We start from the raw sequence: 26,172 nt of genomic DNA, 5'->3' as shown, positions 1-26,172 counted from the left end.
TTTTGAGTGCGTCCTGGGATGCGAGCAGGACGGATCCGTCATGACTCACAATGTAAGTCAATGGGGACGGATCCTTTTTCTCTGACTTTCAATGGTGTTCATGACGTCATGACCATTTTAAAGATAATACAACGTTGATAACGGAAGCGTTTCTGCTGATCCATGACGGGTCCAGCAAAAACGCTGGTGTGAGAGTAACGTGAAGAACATAAAAAATTAATCCAACAGAAGTTAGAAGCACTTCTAAATGGAGGCAGTAGATCCTGGTAAAACATGGGATAACACACGGGAACGAATACTAAACTAAATATTTGCTACATATTGGTATCTATCAATGTATCTATCTATATCCGTCTGTCTATCTATATCCGTCTATCTATCTATCTATCTATCTATCTATCTCATATCTATCTATATCCGTCTATCTATCTATCTATCTATCTATCTATCTATCTATCTATCTATATCTATCTATATCCGTCTATCTATCTATCTATCTATCTATCTATCTATCTATCTATCTATCTATCTATCTATTACCTATCTATCTATCTATCTAATATCTATCTATTATCTATCTATCTATCTAATATCTATCTATCTATCTATCTCATATCTATCTATCTATTATCTATCTATCTAATATCTATCTATCTATCTATCTATCTATCTATCTATCTATCTATCTCATATCTATCTATCTATTATCTATCTATCTATCTATCTATCTATCTATCTAATATCTATCTATCTCATATCTATCTATCTATCATCTATCTATCTAATATCTATCTATCTAATATCTATCTATCTATCTATCTATCTAATATCTATCTATCTATTATCTATCTATTATCTATCTATCTATCTAATATCTATCTATCTCATATCTATCTAATATATATATATATATATCTCATATCTATCTATCTATCTATCTATCTATCTCATATCTATCTATCTATCTATCTATCTCATATCTATCTAATATATATATATATCTCATATCTATCTCATCTATCTTCTATCTATCTATCTATCTATCTATCTATCTATCTATCTATCTAATATCTATCTATCTCATATCTATCTAATATATATATATATCTCATATCTATCTATCTATCTATCTATCTATCTATCTATCTATCTATCTACCTATCTCATATTATCTATCTATCTCATATCTATCTATCTATCTATCTATCTATCTCATATCTATCTATCTATCTATTTATCTATCTATCTATTATCTATCTATCTATCTTATCACATATCTTTGGCTTGACAAAGGCTCCATTGAGTGAGCTGAAACGTTGCTGTCTACACATGGGTGAATAAAATACCCTTTTCTTCACGGATATCTGTGTGCTGCCTTGGATTTTTCTTACATATATCTCATATCTATCTATCTATCTATCTATCTATCTATCTATCTATCGCATATCTATCTCACTATCTAATATCTATCTATCTATCTATCTATCTATCTATTATCTATCTATCTATCTATCTATCTAATATCTATCTATCTATCATCTATCTATCTATCTATCTATCTATTTATCTAATATCTATCTATCTATCTATCTATCTATCTATCTATCTATCTATCTATCTATCTATCTCCCTATCTCTCTATTTTAACCCTGTGTCTGTATTTCAGGACACATTGCACAATGCCCCTCACACCTGCAGGTAGGTATTTCAGATTGTTCTCTCCCGCTAGACAATCCCCCCATGTAACAGTAATAGTATAACAGTCTCACAATGTGAATGCCAGTGCAGAGTCCACCCTGGCTGGGCACACAGACCCCTGGCACCAGAACTACCTCGTCACAGTCCAATGCCAGGAAACCACTGTAATTACATGAATCCTCGGAATTATTCACTCTGCAGTCATATGATATTAAATATTAACTCTCCCATTGCCGGGCTTCTTCTCACCTCCTCCACTGCAGAAAGTTTCCGCGGACTCCAGGTCATACGTCCTCCATACACGGTGCCCGTGCCCAGTCCACGTCCTGCCCAGCCTCCAGCAAGCCCTCCCAGTCCGGTCCTTCACATACATGTAGGCATGCTAGCTAACGGTGCCCTTACCTGGTGCCAGCTGTCAGAAGCGGGGTGTAGTGAGGAGCAGTGAGCGGAAGGTGCCTCTGCCCACACGCGCTCCTGTGCAGTGAGTCCTCCTCTCAGGAATCCGGCAGCCAGGAGGGGAGGCGGCCGCCCGCCAGGCCCTCAGCACAGTGCGCGCTGCACGGGGCTTCTATTCGTCAGTCTCTTATTTACATCATTTGGATTTTTGTTTTTTTCAAAGAATTTGGAGGAGACCTCACCAACAGTAACAGAAAAAGATGCTTCACCTACATCAGCTGAAAGCGACATTAAAATACAAAAGATAGGCACAAAATGGGCATCAAAGTGGGCACAAAAAAGTGTGATTTAAGGAATTAAATGAATTCGGGCCAGTGATGTCGCACTGCCAACATACAGTGGGTGATGCCTCGCATCAGATACAGTGGAGCTCAGCCTGGCACGAACAGGTACTGGGCATGAAAACTGGCATCAAAGTGGGCAGACACGCACTTTTCACTGATTTGAATAAGTAACTGATGTTTTTAAGGGGTTAAATGAATTTGGGCCAGTGATGTCGCACTGACAACATACAGAGGGTGATGTCCCACATCAGATACAGTGGAGTGCAGCCTGGCCCGAACAGGTACTGGGCATAAAAACTGGCATCAAAGTGGGCAAACAGGCACTTTTCACTGAATTTAATAAGTAACTGGTGTTTTTAAGGGGTTAAATGAATTCGGGCCAGTGATGTCTCACTGCCAACATTCAGTGGGTGATGTCCCGCATCAGATACAGTGGAGCTCAGCCTGGCACGAACAGGTTCTGGGCATGAAAACTGGCATCAAAGTGGGCAGACGGCCATTTTTCACTGATTTGAATAAGTAACTGATGTTTTTAAGAGGTTAAATGAATTTGGGCCAGTGATCTTGCGCTGCCAACATTCAGTGTGTGATGTCCCCCATCAGATACAGTGGAGCTCAGCCTGGCACGAACAGGTTCTGGGCATGAAAACTGGCATCAAAGTGGGCAGACGGCTATTTTTCACTGATTTGAATAAGTAACTGATGTTTTTAAGAGGTTAAATGAATTCGGGCCAGTGATCTTGCACTGCCAACATTCAGTGGGTGATGTCCCGCATCAGATACAGTAGAGCTCAGCCTGGCACGAACAGGTTCTGGGCATGAAAACTGGCATCAAAGTGGGCAGACGGCCATTTTTCACTGATTTGAATAAGTAACTGATGTTTTTAAGAGGTTAAATGAATTTGGGCCAGTGATCTTGCACTGCCAACATACAGTGTGTGATGTCCCGCATCAGATACAGTGGACTTCAGCCTGGCCCAAACAGGTTCTGGGCATGAAAACTGGCATCAAAGTGGGCAGACAGGCACTTTTCACTGATTTGAATAAGTAACTGATGTTTTAGGGGTTAAATGAATTCGGGCCAGTGATATTGCACTGTCAACATACAGTGGGTGATGTCCCTCATCAGGTACAATGGACTAAAAGCTGGCCCGAACAGTTTCTGGGCATGAAAACTGGCATCAAAGTGGGCAAACAGGCACTTTTCACAGAATTGAATAAGTAACTGGTGTTTTTAAGGGGTTAAATGAATTCGGGCCAGTGATGTCGCACTGCCAACAATCAGTGGGTGATGTCCCTCATCAGATACAGTGGAGCTCAGCCTGGCACGAACAGGTTCTGGGCATAAAAAACTGGCATCAAAGTGGGCAGACAGGCACTTTTCACTGATTTGAATAAGTAACTGATGTTTTTAAGGGGTTAAATGAATTCGGGCCAGTGATGTCGCACTGACAAAATACAGTGGGTGATGTCCCACATCAGATACAGTGGAGTTCAGCCTGGCACGAGCAGGTTCTGGGCATGAAAACTGGCATCAAAGTTGGCAGACGGACACTTTTCACTGATTTGATTAAGTAACTGAGGTTTTTAAGGGGTTAAATGATTTCGGACCAGTGATGTTGCACTGCCAACACACAGAGGGTGTTGCCCTGCATCAGAAACAGTGAGGTCAGCCTGGCCCGAACCGGTTCTGGGCATGAAAACTGGCCTGCCCACTTTGATGCCAGTTTTCATGCCCAGAACATGTTTGGGCCACTGTATCTGATGCAGGGCATCACCCTCTGTGTGTTGGCAGTGCAAGATCACTGGCTCAAATTCATTTAGCCCCTTAAAAACATCAGTTACTTATTCAAACCAGTGAAAAGTGTTCATCTGCCCACTTTGATGCCAGTTTTCATGCCCAGAACCTGATTGGGCCAGACTGAACTCCACTGTATATGATTTAGGGCATCACCCTCTGTATGTTTTCAGTGCGACATCACTAGCCCGAATTTATTTAACCCCTGAAAAACATCAGTTACTTATTCAAGTCAGTGAAAAGTGTCCGTCTGCCCACTTTGATGCCGGTTTTCATGCCCAGAACCTGTTCGGGCCAGGCTGGGTGCCACTATATCTGATGCAGGGCATCCCTCTCTGTGTTTTTGCAGTGCGAGATCATGGTCCGGAATTTATGTAATTCTTTAGATCACACTTTTTTGTACCCACTTCAATGCCCATTTTGTGCCTATCTTTTGTATTTTATCTGAGCTTTCAACTGATGTACATTAAGCACGCTTGCTGCATCTTTTTCTGTTACTGTTGACAAGGTCTCCTCAAAATCCTTTAAAAAAACCAAAAATATAAATGATGTGAATAAGAAACTGACGAATAAGAAACCAACTTCAACCTCGAATAAGAAACTGGCCGAATAAACCAAATTTAGCCTCATCTCAGCACTGCCCTCCTCCACACGGGCACAGAGGGCTGAAGTTCTGAAGAAGTGACATCAGGGTGACTGGAGCCTCACTGCTCACAAACAGGAGAGTTACAGAAATATTCTAGCCTGGGCAGTGCTCTGCAGGGTGGTGGTGGGCAGTAGGCCACAATGCTCCCCCTCCATGGGCACACCTCATTTTAGGGTCATTTCACACACAGCCTTTTTGTTGTTTTTGACGCTGCAGTTTTTGAACCAAATCCTGAAGGGTATTCAAAAGGAATGCTAATCATAAAGGAAGGACTAAACATCTAGCTTTGGTTAAAAAAAAAATTGCATCAAACCTGTAGTGGCATTTTACCGTAGAATAGCGGGGCAGATTTACTAATAATGTCACACTTTGCACCGTCTTCGAATATGAATCACAGTCTTAATGTTAGACAAATTTACTATACCTTTATAAATCTGAAGTAGCGTAAATCCTGTGCCAGATTTCCGCTAGATTTCGGTCCATGCAGTAAAAAAAATTCTGTGCATCAAAAAATTTGTCCGTGTGCCAAATATACTGCTTGTCTAAGTTCACGCCACCTGTAAATTGATGTCGTTTTGCTCCAAAAATGCAATAAAATTTGGCACATTTTTGATGCACGGAGGTGCATTTAGGTGACGCTTTTTCCAGAGAAACCATGCTGCTTTCCAGTGAAGCCGCAGCACCTTGTCAGGTGAGGCACAGAAAACGTAGAAAAGTGTGCAAAACAGTTGATAAATGTGATGCAAAGCATGCACGCAGGGTCGGACTGGGGTTGCTTGGGCCCACCAGTGAAAATTATTCTTGAGGCCCATACCTAAAGGCTTAGAGCCCTGGTGCAAGAGTTCAGCTTGGGCCCCAATTCCCTCAGTATTTTGTGACAACGGGCAGGGGCGCACCTAGCCTTTCTGCTGCCTGAGGTAAAAATTGAAACTGCCCCCCCTTGCCAAATTTTCAACCTAACCCTTTTCCTCCAGCCCAACTGTTAGGCCAGACACACACAAGTGAGTTGAATGCGATAAACTCACAGCGTGTCAGTGTGAGGTCCCGTTCTGGCCTCCGCTCCCAGGGCCGGCCTTAGGTGTTCAGGCGCCCTGTGCGAGCTAACCCTGTGGCGCCCCCCCCCCCCCAAAAAAAAAAACACTGCTTGTTGCTGGCATCATGGCATAGGCTGGCTGACTATCCAACCAAGTAGTTTACCAGCCCGCACACCCCAAAGGCCCGTGTAATGTTATACTTCCCTACTTCGTGAGATTTCCCTACCCTCGTCACTTCCGGTCGCACCGGACATGACGTGAGGAGGTGTGCAGCGCCGCGCAGGCGCACAACGACAGGTTAGGGAAATTTCACAGCAGAGTGCGCATGCGCCAGGAGCCTCGCCGGTGGTTAGGGTAGGGAAAAACTATGGGCCAGTGCGCAGGCGCTGTGATCGGATGGATGTTCTCAGCTGGACACCGGCCGACACTGCGCATGCACCGGGAGCCTCACCAGCGGTTAGGGAAGGGAAAAATTACGTGCGGGCCAGTGCTTTTATATAATAAACATTGGTGGTGCAGTACGCCCCCCCAACACCCCAGTATAATAAACATTGGTGGCGCACTGCGCCCCCCCAATATAATAAACATTGGCACAGTGCGCCCCCCCAATATAATAAACATTGGCACAGTGCGCCCCCCCAGTATAATAAACATTGGTGGCGCACTGCGCCCCCCCAACACCCCAGTATAATAAACATTGGTGGCGCACTGCGCCCCCCCCAATATAATAAACATTGGCACAGTGCGCCCCCCCAATATAATAAACATTGGCACAGTGCGCCCCCCCAGTATAATAAACATTGGTGGCGCAGTGCGCCCCCCCAACACCCCAGTATAATAAACATTGGTGGGGCAGTGCGCCCCCCCCAATATAATAAACATTGGCACAGTGCGCCCCCCCAATATAATAAACATTGGCACAGTGCGCCCCCCCCAGTATAATAAACATTGGTGGGGCAGTGCACCCCCCCAATATAATAAACATTGGCACAGTGCGCCCCCCCAGTATAATAAACATTGGTGGGGCAGTGCGCCCCCCCCAATATAATAAACATTGGCACAGTGCGCCCCCCCAGTATAATAAACATTGGTGGGGCAGTGCGCCCCCCCAATATAATAAACATTGGCACAGTGCGCCCCCCCAATATAATAAACATTGGCACAGTGCGCCCCCCCCAGTATAATAAACATTGGTGGTGCAGTGCGCCCCCCCAACACCCCAGTATAATAAACATTAGTGGCGCAGTGCGCCTCCCCAATATAATAAACATTGGTGGCGCAATATAATAAACATTGGTGGCGCAGTGCGCCCCCCCCCCCAATATAATAAACATTGGTGGCGCAATATAATAAACATTGGTGGTGCAGTGCGCCCCCCCTCAATATAATAAACATTGGTGGCGCAGTGGGCAGTGCCAATGAGGGTTAAAAAAAAAATAAAAAATTAACTCACCTCCTCCAATTGATCGTCTCCTGTTCTTTCTTCAGGACCTGTGGTGACATCACTGTGCTCATCACATGATCCATCACATGATCCATCACCATGGTAATGGACCATGTGATGAGCTCAGTGAAGTCACCACAGGTCCTGAAGAAAGAACATGAGACCGGCAGCTACGCGATCAACTGGAGGAGGTGAGTTAATTTTTTTAATTATTTTTTAACCCTCATTGGCACTTCCCACTGAGCCACCAATGTTTCTTATACTGGGGTGTTGGGGGGGGGGGGGGCGCACTGTGCCACCAACGTTTCTTATACAAATACAGGAGGCGGGTGCCGGAATCAAATAGCCGGCACCCGACCTTTGTGACAGGGAGCTGCGATCAGCGACAGTTAACCCCTCAGGTACCGCACCTGAAGGGTTAACTCAACTGCCGCAGATCGCAGCTCCCTGTCATAGAGGTCGGGTGCCGGCTATTTGATTCCGGCACCCGCCTCCTGTATTTGTATTACAGGTCAGTTATCTTCATTGGTGGCGCACTGGCCACAGCCCCTCCCCTCCTCCTCCCGTCTCTCTTCTTATTGGCAGTGGCGGGGGCAGCAGCAGCACAGGGGGGAGGGAGAGACTCCCTCTCCACTGCGCTGCTGAATAGAACATCGGCGGCGGGGCAGAGAACTATCATCTCCAGCCCTGGCTTATGTCAGTGCCTGCCCCGCCCCGAGGGAGAACACAAGTGCCGCTTTGCCTGCCGCATATTACATTGCGAGCTGTCGGCCGCCCTGCGCCCCTGTTGCTATGGCGCCCTGTGCGGCCGCACAGCTCGCACACCCCAAAGGCCGGCCCTGTCCGCTCCTCTGACAGGATCGCACACCATTATAATGCTATGTGACCTTGAGAGTCCTGGAATCTGTTGTAGTACACTCACATAATGCTATCCAATCCTGTCAGAGCAGTGGAGAGTGGTTTCCCAGTAGTAATAATTCTCTTTATAATGAACTCAGCACAAAAAATACCCCCTTATAATGCATGCTAGTGCAAAAAATGCCCCCTTATAATGTGTGCCAGTACAAAAAATGTTCCCTCTTAGTGGGCCTAGTAGAGTCGATATCCCCATAGTGTCCCCCCATAATGCATGCCAGTCTGAGAACATGCTCCCTCCCTTATGTGTGCCAGCCCCTATTCAGTGCCCCCAGTAGATGCCCTCATAGTGCTATCCCCCCACAATGTCCCCATAGTGCCACCAGTAGATGCGCCCATAATGCTCTCCCTCACAATGTCCCCATAGTGCCCCCAGTAGATACCCCCATAGTGCTCTTCCCACTCCCAATGTCACCATAGTGCCCCTAGTAGATGCCTCCATAGTGCTCTCACCACCCCCAATGTCACCATAGTGCCCTCAGTAGATGCCCCATAGTTCTCCCCCCACAATGTCGCCATAGTGCCACTAGTAGATACCACCACAGTGCCCTCCCCCACAATGTTCCCATAGTGCCACCAGTAGATGTTTACATAGTGCCATCAGTAGATACCCCCATAGTGCTATCCACACCCCCAATGTCACCATAATGCCCCATAGTGCTCTCCCCCATAGTACCCCCAGTAGTGCTCTCCCCCCACAATGTCCACATAGTGCCCCCAGTAGATGGCCCCATAGTGCTATAACAACTGCCAATGTCACCATACTGACCCTAGTAGATGACCCATAGTGCTCTCCCCACCCCCAATGTCACCATAGTGCCCCCAGTAGATTCCCCCATAGTGCTCACCCCCAATGTCCCCATAGTGCCCCCAGTAGATGGCCCCATAGTGCTCTCCCCCCAAAATGCCCCCATAGTGCCCCCAGTAGATAGCTCCATAGTGCTCCCCCCTCCCATGGTAGATGGCCCCATAGTGTCCCCCATGGTCCTCATAGTACTCCAGCAGATGCCCCACATCATGGTGCAAAATGCATCAAGGCAAAGCAAATCTGCCCCACTGTGTGAAGCAACCTGAATAGGAGTGTAGGAAATACTACTCTAATACTAATAAATAATACACCCAAGGTAACAATGTTCTGCAATTCACGGCCTGCAGTCTGATATGTAGTAGTTAACACAACGCTAATGGCTTTATAGGTTACAGGGTAACTTGTATTACTTCATTTTGTTAATATATAACTATATTCAGTTTTACCAGAGCTGTAAAGGAAGTTGATAATATCCATCATTATACACCGAACTAGGCTGGAGAATTGTAGCAGTATGCATGTACTACAGTATTTACTGTAACATGACCTATGGGTGACAACATCCTATTTCTTGTGGTGATCTGGCATGGTCATTCATATTGCAATAAAGAACTTCATTGTACTTTATACGTTACCAGCTCCTTTAGTCCTGGTTGCTGAAATAGTTAGATGTCATTTAAGACTTTTCAGAATTTGTATTTAAAAGCTATGAATACCTTTAGAGTCTTTTTTTTTTTCATATTACCAGTTTACATGTATTTTGAATTAAACACATTTTTTTACAACAGAGTTTTATTTTAAAAAAATGCACTGTTTGGTTTCTGCAAGTTCTGTTTTACGGTGCACAGCAAATACAGAAAGCTGTTCAGTGATAAATCCAGCATAATGTCTGTCTGACAGCTCCTTCTACAGCCCCTCTCTCTCCTCTCCTGAATGATCCTCTAAACTGATTTCTGCCCAAATCAAAGATCCACTTAACGTTCCACTAAAAGTGGTCTATATTACCAGGCTCTCTCTCCTCTGTTCTGATAAGAGTCTTGAAACACTTTCTTGGAGCAGCCCATGCTGCCATCCTCACCACTAGAATAAGTAAATTGTGGCACACAGAATGTTTGCTTGCAATTTTGGTAATTTATTCCTGCAATATCATACAAAAATCATGATCGAGTTACATAGTAGGTTCAGTTAGACAACCACTTTGGATAATGGAGATGACCAGAAATTTCAGTCCAAGCGGACCTTCTTCAGCGGTCTAATTATCTGGTTAGTGTGGTTGGGTGGCGCTGGGCTGCATCCAGCCCAGCACCACCCAACCACACTAATGCGATAATAAATTTCCAAAATTGCAAGCAAACAATCTGTGTGCCGCAATTTACTTATTATTGACTACGACTACTTAGTCCTTGCGGGCACCAGCAACTATAGTGTGCGGTGCTCCATCTCCTTACTATCCTCACCACTAGATTGACATCAGTGTCCCATCACTGATACAACGGGTTTTTATATTTATTTTCTTATGAAAATGGAAGCGCTCTCCTCAGATAATGTTGCATTACTTTTCAGAATTCACAGGATGACTGATATTCTTTTGATGGTCTGGGAAAAGGTCGAATTCTGAATCTTTTCCCCTCTCTCCTCTCTTGAACAATCATTTGCTGAATTCTGAAAGCTTGTCTGATTTGTCACTGAATGACATATTGCTCAATAGTTGCATATTGCTCAGTAGGGCAAGCTGCAGAAGCGAAAAATATAGAAAACTTTTTTTATTAAAAAGAGAGAGAAATATATTTGTATTACATAACTGATGCAATGCAAAAAAAATTGATAAAAGGTGCCCAGAGCCTTTAACCTCTTAATGCACAATCATGCAGAAGGCTGGTACCCTAGTCCAAGGCTGGTGATCCATGGTCTGTGGCAGCATATCCCTGTCTCAGCGCCTTCTTCTGGTCACTCAGTAGTCTGGCAGGGTCTCCTCTTCCAAGCACTGTTCCCTAACTGCAGCACACTAGTGGCTCTGGCTACTCTCCTTATATATAGTTTTTGCTAGACTGGAACCTTCTAGTGGGAGGGGTGGAGTGGAGAAACTCAGCACAAACAGATTCATTGTTTCAGCTCCCGTCTGGTATAGACTTACATCAGAGCTTTAATGATACTTAATGGCAATAACACAGCAGGTTTTCCAGACAAAAACAAGTTTCCAGACATAACAACAGAGCTAAAACCAGACATTTAAAAGGTCAGGCTGTCTGATTTTGGTGGTAAACATGTCTGGATTTTTCCCTCCAAAACATGGTGGTAAACAAGTCTGGGGTTTTCCCTCTAAAACATGGTCTTCTTCAAACCCTATGGCCTCTGTGGAAAATTACCAGCCTCTCAAAGTCCTAACAGTCTCTCAGTATTCATTAACCCTTTCCACAGAACCATGTAAATACAGTGATAATGAACAGGATATATATCACATAATATATATAAAATGCAGTTACACAGAATTAAACAGTGCAAGTTAACACTTTTAGCTGAAATAAAGTAAGAAGTTTTAACTTTGCATAGGGGAAATAGGCAAATGTCCAAATGTCAAAGTACTCCCTGCTCCAGGGCACTATACAATAAGTTTCCATTGCAAACTGAGGCCTTGTGAATGATCCCAGGCATGTCATGGCTAACTGCCTAAAAAGTTGCGTCTAAGGAACAGTTTCTCAGGCAGCCTGTCAGACTGCCATAGACTGCAATAGTATTTTATTGCAGTCTATGGGACAAGCGATCAGAAGATTAGGGGGTAATATTTGCAGTGTAAAAATATAAAAAACACAAAAATATAAAAAAAAATCAAATCACTCCCATTGTTAAATTTTACATATTAAAATAAACAATAAAGTATAAACATAATAGGCATTGCTTTGTCCAAAGTTGTCCAAACTATTAAAATATCAAAATATTTTTCCTGCATGGTGAACGCCGCAATGGAGAAGAAAATAAAATAAAAATTTATAAAAAATTAGTAAGTACTGCAAAATGGTACCAATAAAAACTACAGTTAACCTTGCAAAAATCAAGCCTTAATACAGCTCAGTAGACTGAGGTATAAAAAAGTTATTAGTGTTAGATGGCTATGCAAAGAACATTGTTATTTTCTTTCTAAGTTTTTTTTTTTTTTTTTTAAAGAAGTAAAACACAATAAACAACATACAAATTTGGTATCACCGTAATCATACCGACCCACTGACTAAGGATGTCAGGTCATTTTTATAAGTGAACACTGTAATATGAAAACCTAAAACTCCTTGGCAGAATTTGTTTTCAATTTCACCCCACAACAAATTTTCTTTTTCCAATACAAGATATGGAAAGTAAATTAACAAAATATAAATATATGGCTTTTGGAGGGTAGAAAGGAAAAGACCAACATGCACCACCAAAAACTGGTCAGTTCCTTAAAGGGGTTGGCCCACCTCATACATTGGGGGCATATCGCAAGGATATGCCCCCAATGTATGATAGGTGTGGCCCTACCTCTGGGACCTGCACCTATCTCTAGAACGGAGCCCACAAAGTGAAGGAGAGTGGACCGCCCATGTGTGGTCACCCTCCATTCATTTGTATGGGACTGCTGAAAATAGCAGAGCACTGGCTCAGCTATTTCTGTCAGCCCCATAGAAGTGAATGGAGCGGGGGTACTTCGAAAAATAGTAGGGCATGCTGCTAGGCTATTTTCTACACCCCTTCCCCCCTAAAAATGAATGTACAGTGGATATAAAAAGTCTACACACCCCTGGTAAAATGTTAGGTTTCTGTGATGTAAAAAAATGAGACAAAGATAAATAATTTCAGAACTTTTTCCACCTTTAATTTGACCTATAGACTGTACAACTCAATTGAAAAACAAACTGAAATCTTTTAGGTAGAGCGAAGAAAAAATATAAAAATAAAGTGTGCACATCCTTAAAGGGAACCTGTCATGTGGATATTTGATTATAATCTAACTAATTATATACAATCATTAACTACTAAAAAGTGCCTTAGATGTATTCACTTACTGGTGTGACAGATGGTTACCTCATAATATACACACAAAGATGCCGCATGCTAATGAGCTGATTTGAGTCCGGCGTGATGTCATTGAGTCCAGCGTATATTTAATTCAGAGCTATAGCCACTCCCCTGCCCACCTGCTGCTGATTCATATGGAAAATAACTGTCATTCAGCAGCAGGTGGGCGGGGAGAGTCAGGAGCTCATGAATATTCATGACTCATCATTATCAGCTGGAGCTTTTCAATACAAGAGGTTGGCAGATTGACTGGGTCAATTAAAGAAAGTGACCCAGCATTGTGCTAAGAGAATCAGTCACTTATTTATGTTGCCCTTAGTTAGGACACCATAAAACTGGTGACAGGTTCCCTTTAAACTAATACTTTGTTGAAGCACCTTTTGATTTTATTACAGCACTCAGTCTTTTTGGGTATGAGTCTATCAGCATGGCACATTTTGACTTGGCAAGATTTGCCCACTTTTCTTTTGCAAAAACACTCCAAATCTGTCAGATTGCGAGGGCATCTCCTGTGCACAGCCCTCTTCAGATCAACCCCCATTCCAAAACTTGAATCTTCTGCTGGTAAAGCCATTCCTTTGTTGATTTGGATGTATGCTTTGGGTCATTGTCATGCTGAAAGATGAAGTTCCTCTTCATGTTCAGCTTTCTAGCAGAAGCCTGAAGGTTTTGTGCCAATATTGACTGGTATTTGGAACAGTTCATAATTCCCTCTAGCTTAACTAAGGCCCCAGTTCCAGCTGAAGAAAAACAGCCCCAAAGCTTGATGCTGCCACCACCATGCTTCACTGTGGGTATGGTGTTCTTTTGGTGATGGGCAGTGTTGTTTTTGCACCAAACATATCTTTTAGAATTATGGGCAAAAAGTTCAAACTTGGTTTAATCAGACCATAACACCTTTTCCCACATGCTTTTGGGAGACTTCAGATATGTTTTTGCAAAATGTAGCCTGGCTTGGATGTTTTTCTTCGTAAGAAAAGGCTTTCGTCTTGCCACTCTACCCCATAGCCCAGACATATGAAGAATATGGGAGATTGTTGTCACAATTACCACACAGCCAGTACTTGCCAGATATTCCTGCAGCTCCTTTAATGTTGCTGTAGGCCTCTTGGTAGCCTCCCAGACCAGTTTTCTTCTCGTCTTTTCATCAATTTTGGAGGGACGTCCAGTTCTTGGTAATGTCACTGTTGTGCCATATTTTCTCCACTTGATGATGACTGTCTTCACTGTGTTCCATGGTATATCTAATGCCTTGGAAATTCTTTTGTACCCTTCTCCTGACTGATACCTTTTAACAATGAGATCCTCTGATGCTTCGGAAGCTCTCTGTGGACTATGGCTTTTTCTGTGGGATGCGACTAAGAAAATTTCAGGAAAGACCAACTAGAGCAGCTGAACTTTATTTGGGGTTAATCAGAGGCACTTTAAATGATGGCAAGTGTATGCTGACTCCTATTTAAGGCTACTTTCACACTAGCGTTCGGGTGTCCGCTCGTGTGCACCATTTGAAGGGGCTCACGAGCGGCCCCGAACGCATCCGTCTGGCCCCAATGCATTCTCAGTGGAGGCGGATCCACTGAGAATGCATCCGACTGCCAGCGTTCAGCCTCCGCTCCGCTCAGTGAGCGGACACCTGAACGCTGCTTGCAGCGTTCGGGTGTCCGCCTGGCCGTGCGGAGGCGAGCGGATCCGTCCACAGGCTCAGGCTACTTTCAGACTTAGAAAATTTTCTAAGTAATAATGCAGACGGATCCGTTCTGAACGGATGCAAACGTCTGCATTATCGGAGCGGATCCGTCTGATGAAACATCAGACGTATCCGCTCCGAACGCTAGTGTGAAAGTAGCCTAACATGATTTTGAATGTGATTGCTTAATTCTGAACACAGCTACATCCCCAGTTATAAGAGGGTGTGCACACTTATGCAACCACATTATTTTTTATTTTTTTGTTTTCTTCTCTCCACCTAAAAGATTTCAGTTTGTTTTTCAATTGAGTGATACAGTTTATAGGTCACATTAAAGGTGGAAAAAGTTCTGAAATGATTTATCTTTGTCTCATTTTTTACAGCACAGAAACCTGACATTTTAACAGGGATATGTAGACTTTGTATATCCACTGTAGGTGGCTACGCATGTGCGATCTGCTCTCCTTTACTTTGTGGGCTCTGTTCTAGAGATGGCACACGCACCTATCAGATGTTGGGGCATATCCTAGCTATATGTTCCCAATGTATGAGATGGACCAGCCCCTTTAATGAGTTAAAGGGCTTGTGCAAAGAAAGAAAACTATCTCCCACAGGATAGTGCATAAGTATTTGATCAGTGGGTCCAACTACTGGGAATGAGTTACAGCAGACATGATCCTGTTCTTGTGGTTAGTTGGGCAGCTAGTGGACAGATCAGATCATTACTGATCAGATACTTATCCTCTGTCCTGAGGATAGGGGATGCATCTCTAGCTTGGCATAGCCCCTTTAAAGTAGAACTTGAATCCTCTCCTTTGAGGAGCTTCAGAAGATCATGCTGTATATTATTCTAGCTGCCTTGCTGAAGCTATTTACAGCACATGAGTAATTAATTGTGAATTGTGCACATCACAAGCAATATAGCTCAGAGCTAGTCCTGTAGAACCACAGATTGGACCTGTATGCCCTATATGCCACAATGCTCCTCAGAATATTCAAATGTTGAGAAACTAGCGTATACATAACATGGTCTCAATTATCTTCTGTCAACACTAAATGTATCAGGAAACCTGAATATGTGGCTGTACCCTCTGCATGATAAGAATGCTTCTATCAGCAGCTGCCTGCTAACACTATGCAGGGATCAATAGACCGTCGGTGAAGTCAGTGAGGAAATACATACACATTTGAGAAATGATACAAAATGAATGTACTCTATTTGACCAAATGCAGATATATCATGTCTTTGTCTTTGTGCTGTGGTCCAGCATTACTGTGCTCATCTGTTATTTGCAGGGTTTATGTGGTGTTTCAATGTATTACATGCACCATCCGTAGTATAACAGGTGAAGGTCACCAGCACATTAACAGATAACATAGCCCTCTTTACATATGGAGGGCAAGTGACCCCCAGGAGGTTCTTCAGTTTGTAGTTACCCTCACAATAGATAAGGATAACTGATAGACCCTCCTAGAACATATTTATTTTCTTCTGACAGCTGCAAGTGTTTTCTTCACATTAGTTGATTTTTATCTAAAGACAGTTTAGTTATTAGGGGTCATAAATCTGTCACTTCTGTCTTTAATCACCCTTCTCCATTCACCCTGAGAAGTGTTCTCATCACACACACTACTCACAAATACCCTAAAGGTCAAGAAGGGGCGCTATGTGTATATAATAGGGCTGTGAAGAGTACTTGAGGTGCTAAAATGTTTCTTCTTTCATGCGAATGGTTTGTGGTCTCAATGTTGTCATAAAATAAAGCAGATCAGCTGGAAAGTGAATCTCCACTATAAACCATACAATCAGAGATCCAAATATCAGCTATTCCCTAGCATAGATTGAGGAAATACAGTCAGACAGCTGTCAAACATCAGGTTCCCAGCAGCTGCCATCTTGGCTCCATCAACAGGATTTGTAAAAGTAAAACATACACTGTGTTTAAAGCAAAACACCAAGTGAAAATAAGCACACCCCATAGTAACCCCTTTATCCTGAGCTTTAGCAACATATTGATTCTGCATACTCCATGTTTTACATTTTTTCCTTATTTTCACATTTTTATTGTTCTGAATTCTGGTCATGTAGGTAGAGCAGATAGTGTTACTTATATTCTTGATTTATTATTTATTTCATTCAAGGACACTGCTGACAAATGTCAGTTGTGCAGAACAGCAGTCACCCAAAAGCTATGGCGCTTGCTCTGCTCCTGTCACGAACCAGCGGGTGTGAACCCAGTGTGCCACGTGTCCTACCTCCTCAAGGGCGTTGTCTAAGTGAACCCCTCGATCTTCACATACCCCTGATGGTGGGGATAGACTTTCTCGAGGGGAACACTAGGTCGCTATCTCTTGAGGAGGATAGGCACACGAGGCAGCTGGTCCAAGCGGACCAGGAGGTACCTGAGAAAGGCACCAGAGGTACAAGTGTTGTCAGCAGGCTGAGTCGTTACCAGGAGCAACAGTGCAGGACCAAAGGATGAGGCAGAGGCAAAGTCAGACAGGCAAAAGGTCAGGGCAGGCAGCACAGGTACAGGTCAGGCAATCCGAGTCGGCAACAGCAGAGTCAAGGCAAGCAGGCAGAGATCAAACGGGTAGCAGAATCCAGGAACATAAGTATGAGTCAGGGACACAAGTGGATATCAGGAACCTTAGCAGGACACAAGGACCTTGACACTGAGGCATCTGGGAAGGGGGCTGAGCCACTTATATACAGTCAGGTCCATAAATATTGGGACATCAACATTTAAGGGTATTTACATCCAAATCAGGTGAACAGTGTAGGAATTACAACAGTTTGCATATGTACCTCCTACTTGTTAAGGGACCAAAAGTAATGGGACAATTGGCTTCTCAGCTGCTCCATGGCCAGGTGTGTGTTATTCCCTCATTATCCCAATTACAATGAGCAGATAAAAGGTCCAGAGTTCATTTCAAGTGTGCTATTTGCATTTGTAATGTCTCAATAGTCCTGTTTCTGGTCTTATCATTAAAAAAATAACTTTTATTCTTACTTTATTAAACAATACACTGCCACGAAAACATAAAGTGAAAATTTAAAAATACATATGGAGGGCTACTGTATTTGGAGCTGAGGGTATGCTGTCTCTGCTTTATTAATAGATCAGAAGGATATTACTGCATATGCATCTGAAGGTGGAGTGTAGTCTGTATCATGTGTAATTTTATGTCTGCAATGTCATTCAACACCAGACACTCTATCATCTGGACTACACTCTATTAACTAATTACCCTGCAGGACGTGCTCTTTGGATTGTATCTGACCCCTTTCTAGGAGTCTCCCAGTAGTGGTGCTACTGGCACTTCGATTCTATCTATGCTGCCCCTCTCATGTAGTTATATAAGCTCGGCGTCTGCAGATCGCCATGTTCCTATTAAGTTCATTGCCCTGCCATCATTTTTAAATTGAGTATTAAAGATGCAGCTCCCCCGACATGTTTCACTGCTAGATGCAGCGTCTTCAGGGGAAATGGAGCTATTTCCATTTGGAATCTGTTGCTGTCAACTCTCAAGATGAGATTCAAAGAGCTGTCACTATCAGTGAAGCAAGCCATCATTAGGCTGTCCTATGGACAGATGAGACCAAGATCAACTTGTACCAGAGTGATGGGAAGAGAAGAGTATGGAGAAGGAAAGGAACTGCTCATGATCCTAAGCATACCACCTCATCAGTGAAGCATGGTGGTGGTAGTGTCATGGCGTGGGCATGTATGGCTGCCAATGGAACTGGTTCTCTTGTGTTTATTGATGATGTGACTGCTGACAAAAGCAGCAGGATGAATTCTGAAGTGTTTCGGGCAATATTATCTGCTCATATTCAGCCAAATGCTTCAGAACTCATTGGACGGCACTTCACAGTGCAGATGGACAATGACCCAAAGCATACTGCAAAAGCAACCAAAGAGTTTTTTGAGGGAAAGAAGTGGAATGTTATGCAATGGCCAAGTCAATCACCTGACCTGAATCCGATTGAGCATGCATTTCACTAGCTGAAGACAAAACTTAGGGGAAAATGCCCCAAGAACAAGCAGGAACTGAAGACAGTTGCAGTAGAGCCCTGGCAGAGCATCACCAGGGATGAAACCCAGCATCTGGTGATGTCTATGCGTTGCAGACTTCAGGCTGTAATTGACTGCAAAGGATTTGCAACCAAGTATTAAAAAGTGAAAGTTTGATTTATGATTATTATTCTGTCCCATTACTTTTAGTTCCTTAACAAGTGGGAGGCACATATGCAAACTGTTGTAATTCCTACACTGTTCACCTGATTTGGATGTAAATAACCTCAAATTAAAGCTGACAGTCTGCAGTTAAAGCACATCTTGTTTGTTTCATTTCAAATCCATTGTGGTGGTGTATAGAGCCAAAAATGTTAGAATTGTGTTGATGTCCTAATATTTATGGACCTGACTGTATGTGCAGGAGGGCTAGGCTTGGTCAGCAAGGTCACATGACCTAACCCAGAAAGCCCAGGAAGTGACGAGCGCCATCCCTTAAGGAAGTGCTGCAGGAAACAAGCAGCATTAATGCTGTGGCCAGGCCTGAGAGGAAACTGTGGAGCGGATCCCAGAACAACAGTACCTACACAGACAGAGCCCAGGACTGCAGCGGTAAATGGGAAGCACTGTCCACAGATCACCGCTGAACACGGCGCCCGGGACCGCGGTGGTAAGCAGGGCAACAGCGGCGCCCAGCAGCCGCTGTTACAGCTTCTGAGTGGGCACCATTTGTATTGGGGCCTCCCAATTTTTCCCAAAAGGCAGAGGCCTGGTAAGATAAGGATCGGGCATGTTGAATTTCAACTGCCTGATCCTTTTGTTCATTAGAGAGAGCAGCAGCTTCCTCCTCCTTTTCTTACTGAGAGCACATGCTTACTCAGCTGTACAAATCAGACATGTGAATGAGGGTATAAATATTCAGCCAACAGCCCTCTTGTGTGTATGGCCAGCCTAATTTGTCCATGTTATAGGCATTGTTTCAGGAAGATGTCCCCATTTTAGACTAAAGCCATAGTGGTGATCATCTGATTGCTTGGTGTCCGGCTTCTTACACCTCGTCAAACACCTCATCTTGAAGACAGAAGTGGTCAAGGGCTATAGGGGCATATGTAAGCATGGGATGCCAGTTCCCTCCAATTCATCAGATCCGGTTGTTAAAATTACAACTGGATCGGAGAACCGAGTTACCGGCTGAGTCCCGATCCAGTGCTCTGTCGGTGGCAGGGCAGCTGGAGATGTTTGCTTCCATTGCATCGCATGCCGCTGATAGTTTAGCTCCTTAGTTGGGTGGTATGTGTGTGTAGTGTATATATGGTGTATTTATGTGTGTGTACCATGTATATGGTGTATTTATGTGTGTGTACCATGTATATGGTGTATTTATGTGTGTGTACCATGTATATGGTGTATTTATGTATGTGTACCATGTATATGGTGTATTTATGTGTGTGTACCATGTATATGGTGTATTTATGTGTGTGTACCATGTATATATGGTGTATTTATGTATGTGTACCATGTATATGGTGTATTTATGTGTGTGTACCATGTATATGGTGTATTTATGTGTGTGTACCATGTATATGGTGTATTTATGTGTGTGTGTAGTGTATATATGGTGTATTTATGTGTGTGTACCATGTATATGGTGTATTTATGTATGTGTACCATGTATATGGTGTATTTATGTGTGTGTACCATGTATTTATATGGTGTATGTATATGTAAACGTGTCATGACGCCGAATGTCCGCCGTTGAGTAGGGAACCTGTAAAAAATTTGAATCCCACCCTTGGGCATCGATTGGATTTTAATCGCTTGAAAATAAATGTCACTGCTTTTATTGGAAGCTGGATCTATTCTTTGTATTTTCAAGTATGTACAATTTAATTTTGTAGAACGCATTCCCTGAAATTAGCACTTCACAGGGTATCCCTAAGCTAGACCATTAACCATCATCTGTAATATTTGGGGAAACCCTGCAGATATTGTCCTGCAGTGCTACCACAGGTAGCCTCATGTCCTTGCCTCATGTAATATGTGGGTCGGGTGTGCTGGGTCCTCCGGAGAAATAGAATCAATTTGTGGCTGGACTATTCTATGGCTACCAAACACATAAGCATCCTGAACAGAAAACCCCGTGTTATGCTGCTTGCTCTGGACTGTATTCAGGTACACAGCAAGTCTGTTGACTACGATGCTGCATCTGTCATCACCAGATCTGCCTTAGGCTTCAACGTTCTTGAAGGGCTACTATCAGTAACTATTCACTTAGCATATGTGAACCACGAGGAACATAACATCTGTTTAATACAGAAAAAACACATTGTAAACAATCATTACTTTAGGCAGTTCTGTTAATCCATAATATGAATAACAAAATGTACAAAAAAGACAATCTGAGCAAATAGAAATATTAGTGTAACAATCCTAATCATCAAGCACAATAACAATGGTGTCAAGGTTATTACTGATTTTATAAAATGCACATTAAATATGCAAGTTATGGGAAAATGATTAAAACAACAGATGTCACACAAAGCTTTATTTTCCAAAAACGTTTATGATGACAGGTACAGAATGAAGGATGATCTTCTCAGACTATTGATTTTATGTTCTACACTTCAGTAGAAATGGCCACTTGAATATAGATAATATATATTGAAATACATTTCATCACCGCTTCTCAAATCCAGACAGACTCAGGACATGGCTATAAAACATTAAGGCTACATGCACACGACAGTTGTTTTTCTCTGCGTCCGTTCCGTTTTTTTTGGCTGATCGGATGGTTACCCATGCATTTCTATGGAGCCGTTAAAATTGCGGTGTAGTCAACCATTTCTTTTCCCATTTCTTTTCCGCGTCCGCTGTCCGTGTTTCCCGTCTGCAAAAAAAGTATTGCATGTCCTATGTCAGGGGTGGCCAACCTTACAGGCACAAAGAGCCAGAAAAAAAAATCGTATGACTGCCAGGAGCCACAAGCTTTCCGTTTACACAAATATGCGTGCACACGACAGTATTACTGCAATTGAGTTATCAAATATTTAAAAGTGCATTTAAACCACCTTTCCTACCTGTAGTGTAGACAGCTTTAGTTAGACTTCTGGCAATCTTTGTTTTTCACAATGTGTTTCAAGATTTCTCAGATGATACCCCATGCTCAGATGACCGCCACATGCTCAGATGACCGCCCCTTGCTCAGATGACCGCCCCATGCTCAGATGACCGCCCCATGCTCAGATGACCGCCCCTTGCCCATATGACCGCCTTATGCTCAGATGACTGCCCCATGCTCAGATGACCGCCCCATGCTCAGATGACCGCCACATGCTCAGGTGATACCCCATGCTCAGATGACCGCCCCATGCTCAGATGACCGCCACATGCTCAGATGATACCCCATGCTCAGATGACCGCCACATGCTCAGATGACCACCCCTTGCTCAGATGACCGCCCCATGCTCAGATGACCGCCCCATGCTCAGATGACCGCCCCTTGCCCAGATGACCGCCTAATGCTCAGATGACTGCCCCATGCTCAGATGACCGCCCCATGCTCAGATGACCGATCTATGCTCAGATGACCGCTCTATGCTCAGATGATCGCCCCATGCTCAGATGACCGCCCCATGCTCAGATGACCGCCCCATGCTCAGATGACCGCCCCATGCTCAGATGACCGATCTATGCTCAGATGACCGCTCTATGCTCAGATGATCGCCCCATGCTCAGATGACCGCCCCATGCTCAGATGACCGCCCCATGCTCAGGTGACCGCTCTATGCTCAGGTGACCACCCCATGCTCAGATGACCGCCCCATGCTCAGATGACCGCCCCATGCTCAGATGACCGATCTATGCTCAGATGACCGCTCTATGCTCAGATGACCGTTCTATGCTCAGATGATCGCCCCATGCTCAGATGACTGCCCCATGCTCAGATGACCGCCCCATGCTCAGATAACCCCCCCATGCTCAGATGACCGCCCATGCTTAGACTACCACCCATATGCTCAAACACACTTGGTGTGCTGGGCAGTGGCACCTGTGAAAAAAAAGGCAGAGCAGCAGTGGCAGAGAGACTGAGGCCAGCAGCAGCCATTTCAGTCAGATTAGAGCCAAAGCTGCAGAGTGGCTGCAATTGGACTAAAATGGCTGCTGCTGGCCTCAGTGAGTCTCTCTGCCACTGCTGCTCTGAGTGCCCACTGACCTGCTGTCCACCATTAACATTCATTAAAATTTACTATGGAGCTGGAAGCAGGTCCTCCTTGCTTGCTGCGCCACTTCTTGCCGCCCCCATAGCCCCAGCCCGCGGTCTGATGAATCTGGCTGCTGGGCTGGCACTGAGAAGACTGGAGGCGGGCATTAGGTCACACACAAACACACTCACAGGGGGTGTGGGGCCGTGGGCGGGCACATCGGCGGCGGGATTAAGCACTGCAGCTTCGCCTTCTCTGCCGGAGGAGGGGGCGGAGCTGCAGTGAGTGACTGAGTCACGTGCCCGCTCTCGGCGCTCTGAGTCCTCTCCACTCTTCCACCTCGTTCCAGCGCTTCACTTACGCGCTGCAGAGAGGAGAGTAATCGCTGGCCGCACTGCTCCCCTGCGAGCCCCAAATGAAGGCTCAAGGAGCCTCATGCGGCTCGCAAGCCACAGGTTGGCCTCCCCTGTCCTATGTCAATGGGTCCACCAAAAAATGCAGATGACCAATGGAAGCCACCCGTATGTCATCCGCATCAGTTTTTTTTTTGCGGATGGTTGCTGGGAAACCTGTATATACCTGCATTCTGGGTGGGGATATTTAAATTTCAATAATTACAGCCTTCAGTTTTTTTTTACGGACCGCAAAAAAAACCTGAAGGCACAAGAAAACACAACCTACAAAATTTGCGGACAAACGGAACGGATGTGGATGTAAAAAAACAGGAACACGGATCCACTATATGCGTACCGCAAAAAACAACTGACGTGTGCATGTAGCCTTGGCGGCAGAAGCTAAAACCAGGCCCTGGTGCTTGATGGGTTTCCAATGCTTCTGTGCCACATAAGACACCAGTATTATAAATGACACTTGGTAGGTGTGTGACTTTGTTATGCCGTTCAGGAACTTGAACTTGTTCCTCTGCCCAGGCTCTTACTGCTTTGGTCATCCATTGCAGCTGTAATGGGACAACTTTTTCTCTTAACTTGTCATCCAGTTCTCCCCTCCTAATTTTAGCCTTCACTTAGGCTACATGCACACAACCGTATGTGTTTTGTAGTCCACAAAAACAGCCGGATGACATCCGTATGCCTTCTGTTTATTTTTGTGGATCCATTGTAACAATGCCTAAGGCCTCATGCACACGACCGTGGTGTGTTTTGCGGTCCGCTAAATCGCAAACGGATGGCAATTTGCGGAATGGCGTGGACAGCCTTCAATAAAAATGCCTATTCTTGTCCACAAAGCGTGGACAAGAATAGGACATGTTATATTTTTTAGCGGGGCCACAGAACGGAACAACGGATGTGGGCAGCACACAGAGTGCTGTCCGCATCTTTGGCGGCCCCATTGAAGTGAATGGGTCTGCATCCGAGCTGCCAAAACGGCGGTTCGGATGCGGACCAAAACAACGGCCATGGGCATGAGGCCTAAAACGGACAAGAATAAGACATGTTATATTTTTTGGGCAGGGCTACGGAACGCACATACGGATGCGGATAGCACACAGTGTGCTGTCTGCATTTTTTGCGGACCCATTGAAATGAATGGGTCTGCATCCAATCCGCAAAAAACGGAACAGACACAGAAACAAACAACGTTCGTGTGCATGTAGCCTTACTGTCAGGCTGTATGTTTTTGCCCATCAAAGATGCTTTTATCCTTATGTATACCCTATAAACTTACAACTTGTCTGGTTTCTAGCAAGTTAAAATGGTTTCCATTTTTGAAAATGAATTAGCTAACAGGGAGATATTGTATAAAATAATAGAAGATGTAGCCAATAAACTGAGGCTACTTCCACACCTGCGCCCTCCCTTTCCGCTATTGAGATCCGTCATAGGATCTCAAAACCGGAGGAAAACGCTTCAGTTTTATCCCCATCCATTGTAAATGGGGACAAAACTGAACTGAACGAACAGAGTGCACCAGAATGCATTCCGTTCTGTTTCATTGCATTCCCGTGATGCACACAAAAGCGCAGCAAGCAGTGTTTTTGAGTGCGTCATGGGATACTGATCAAGATGGATCATGAAACACAATGTAAGTCAATGGTGACGTATCCGTTTTTTCGGACAAAAAAAAATGGATCCGGCTTCCATTAACTTAAAATGGATTTAGTGACGGATCCGTCTTGTTCATTTGGGATATAATACAACCGGATCCATTCTGAACAGATGCAGATGGTTGTATTATATACCGGATGCGTTTTTGCTGAACACATGACAGATCCAGCAAAAGCACAGATGTGAAAGTAGCCTGACTGCAGTGGTCATATGTTATTGATGTGACTTCAGAGATCGGTGGGGAGAATCACAGCACTGGTGCTTGAATGATCTAAAAAGTACAGGCTTTTATTCTTATTCCTATTACTATTATTCTTATTTTACAATACCCCTCCATTTTTTTTTTAAGTTGAAAACCACCTTTGGGATAAAAAAGAATATTAGGAATTATAGTTCAATGGTGGCATCACTGAAAAAGTAGCTGTCACTCTTAGGGTATGTTCACATAGTGGATTTTGATTCCGTCAAAATCTGCCATGTATTCAGTGGCAGAAACGGTTGTTAACTTTGGACGCTATGGACCTGCTCGTTGTTTAACCTTATTGAATGGAGCTAAACCATGAGTGGACACCCACCGTGGCATTTGTCTGGACACCGCTTTAAATTGCCAGCTACAGGGCAAGGTTCTGCCACCAGAATTTTGTGAACATACCCCAAAGCTGTTTGTGCTCGGATCGGCTCATGATGAGAGGGTCCCCTACCTAAGCCTATACTCCACCCCCCCTACCTAGAAGCAGCAGAGTTATGCCGGAACTGCTTATCAAAGGGTAGCCTAAAGGGGGCCACACCAATGATGAGTCCTGAGAAGAAGGGAGGGCTTCTGGGTGGGTCAAAAGCATTCGAACCGACAAGTGGGGGCAGGAGAGCCAGGTTTAAATAATTAAAGCCCCGCCTCCCCTCACACAAACACGGCACTCTTAATTGCCTACCACTTGTGCTCGGATCGGCTCATGATGAGAGGGTCCCCTACCTAAGCCTATACTCCACCCCCCCTACCTAGAAGCAGCAGAGTTATGCCGGAACTGCTTATCGAAGGGTAGCCTAAAGGGGCCAAAAGAACCATGCATA

General features: G+C 44.2%; 1 protein-coding gene across 2 annotated transcripts in view; it reads right to left on the bottom strand.

Annotated features, from left to right (window-relative positions):
• MET (MET proto-oncogene, receptor tyrosine kinase) overlaps nucleotides 1-2,119 on the bottom strand; it is a 137,209-nt gene extending 135,090 nt beyond the window's left edge. The window contains exons 1-2 of one of the 2 annotated variants that reach the window (XM_040411368.1): nucleotides 2,079-2,119; nucleotides 1,948-2,039 (exon numbers count right to left, since the gene is read on the bottom strand). In XM_040411368.1, the coding sequence (XP_040267302.1) occupies nucleotides 1,948-1,986 (39 nt within the window). In that variant the 5' untranslated portion in view covers nucleotides 1,987-2,039; nucleotides 2,079-2,119. The remainder of the gene's footprint in view (nucleotides 1-1,947; nucleotides 2,040-2,078) is intronic. The other variant, XM_040411377.1, reaches the window with a different exon arrangement.
• Nucleotides 2,120-26,172: the final 24,053 nt, after the last annotated feature.

The sequence above is a fragment of the Bufo bufo genome, chromosome 1 (genome assembly GCF_905171765.1).
Source record: "Bufo bufo chromosome 1, aBufBuf1.1, whole genome shotgun sequence".
NCBI classification, from domain to species: domain Eukaryota; kingdom Metazoa; phylum Chordata; class Amphibia; order Anura; family Bufonidae; genus Bufo; species Bufo bufo.
This window is presented reverse-complemented; position numbering and strand designations above follow the sequence as displayed.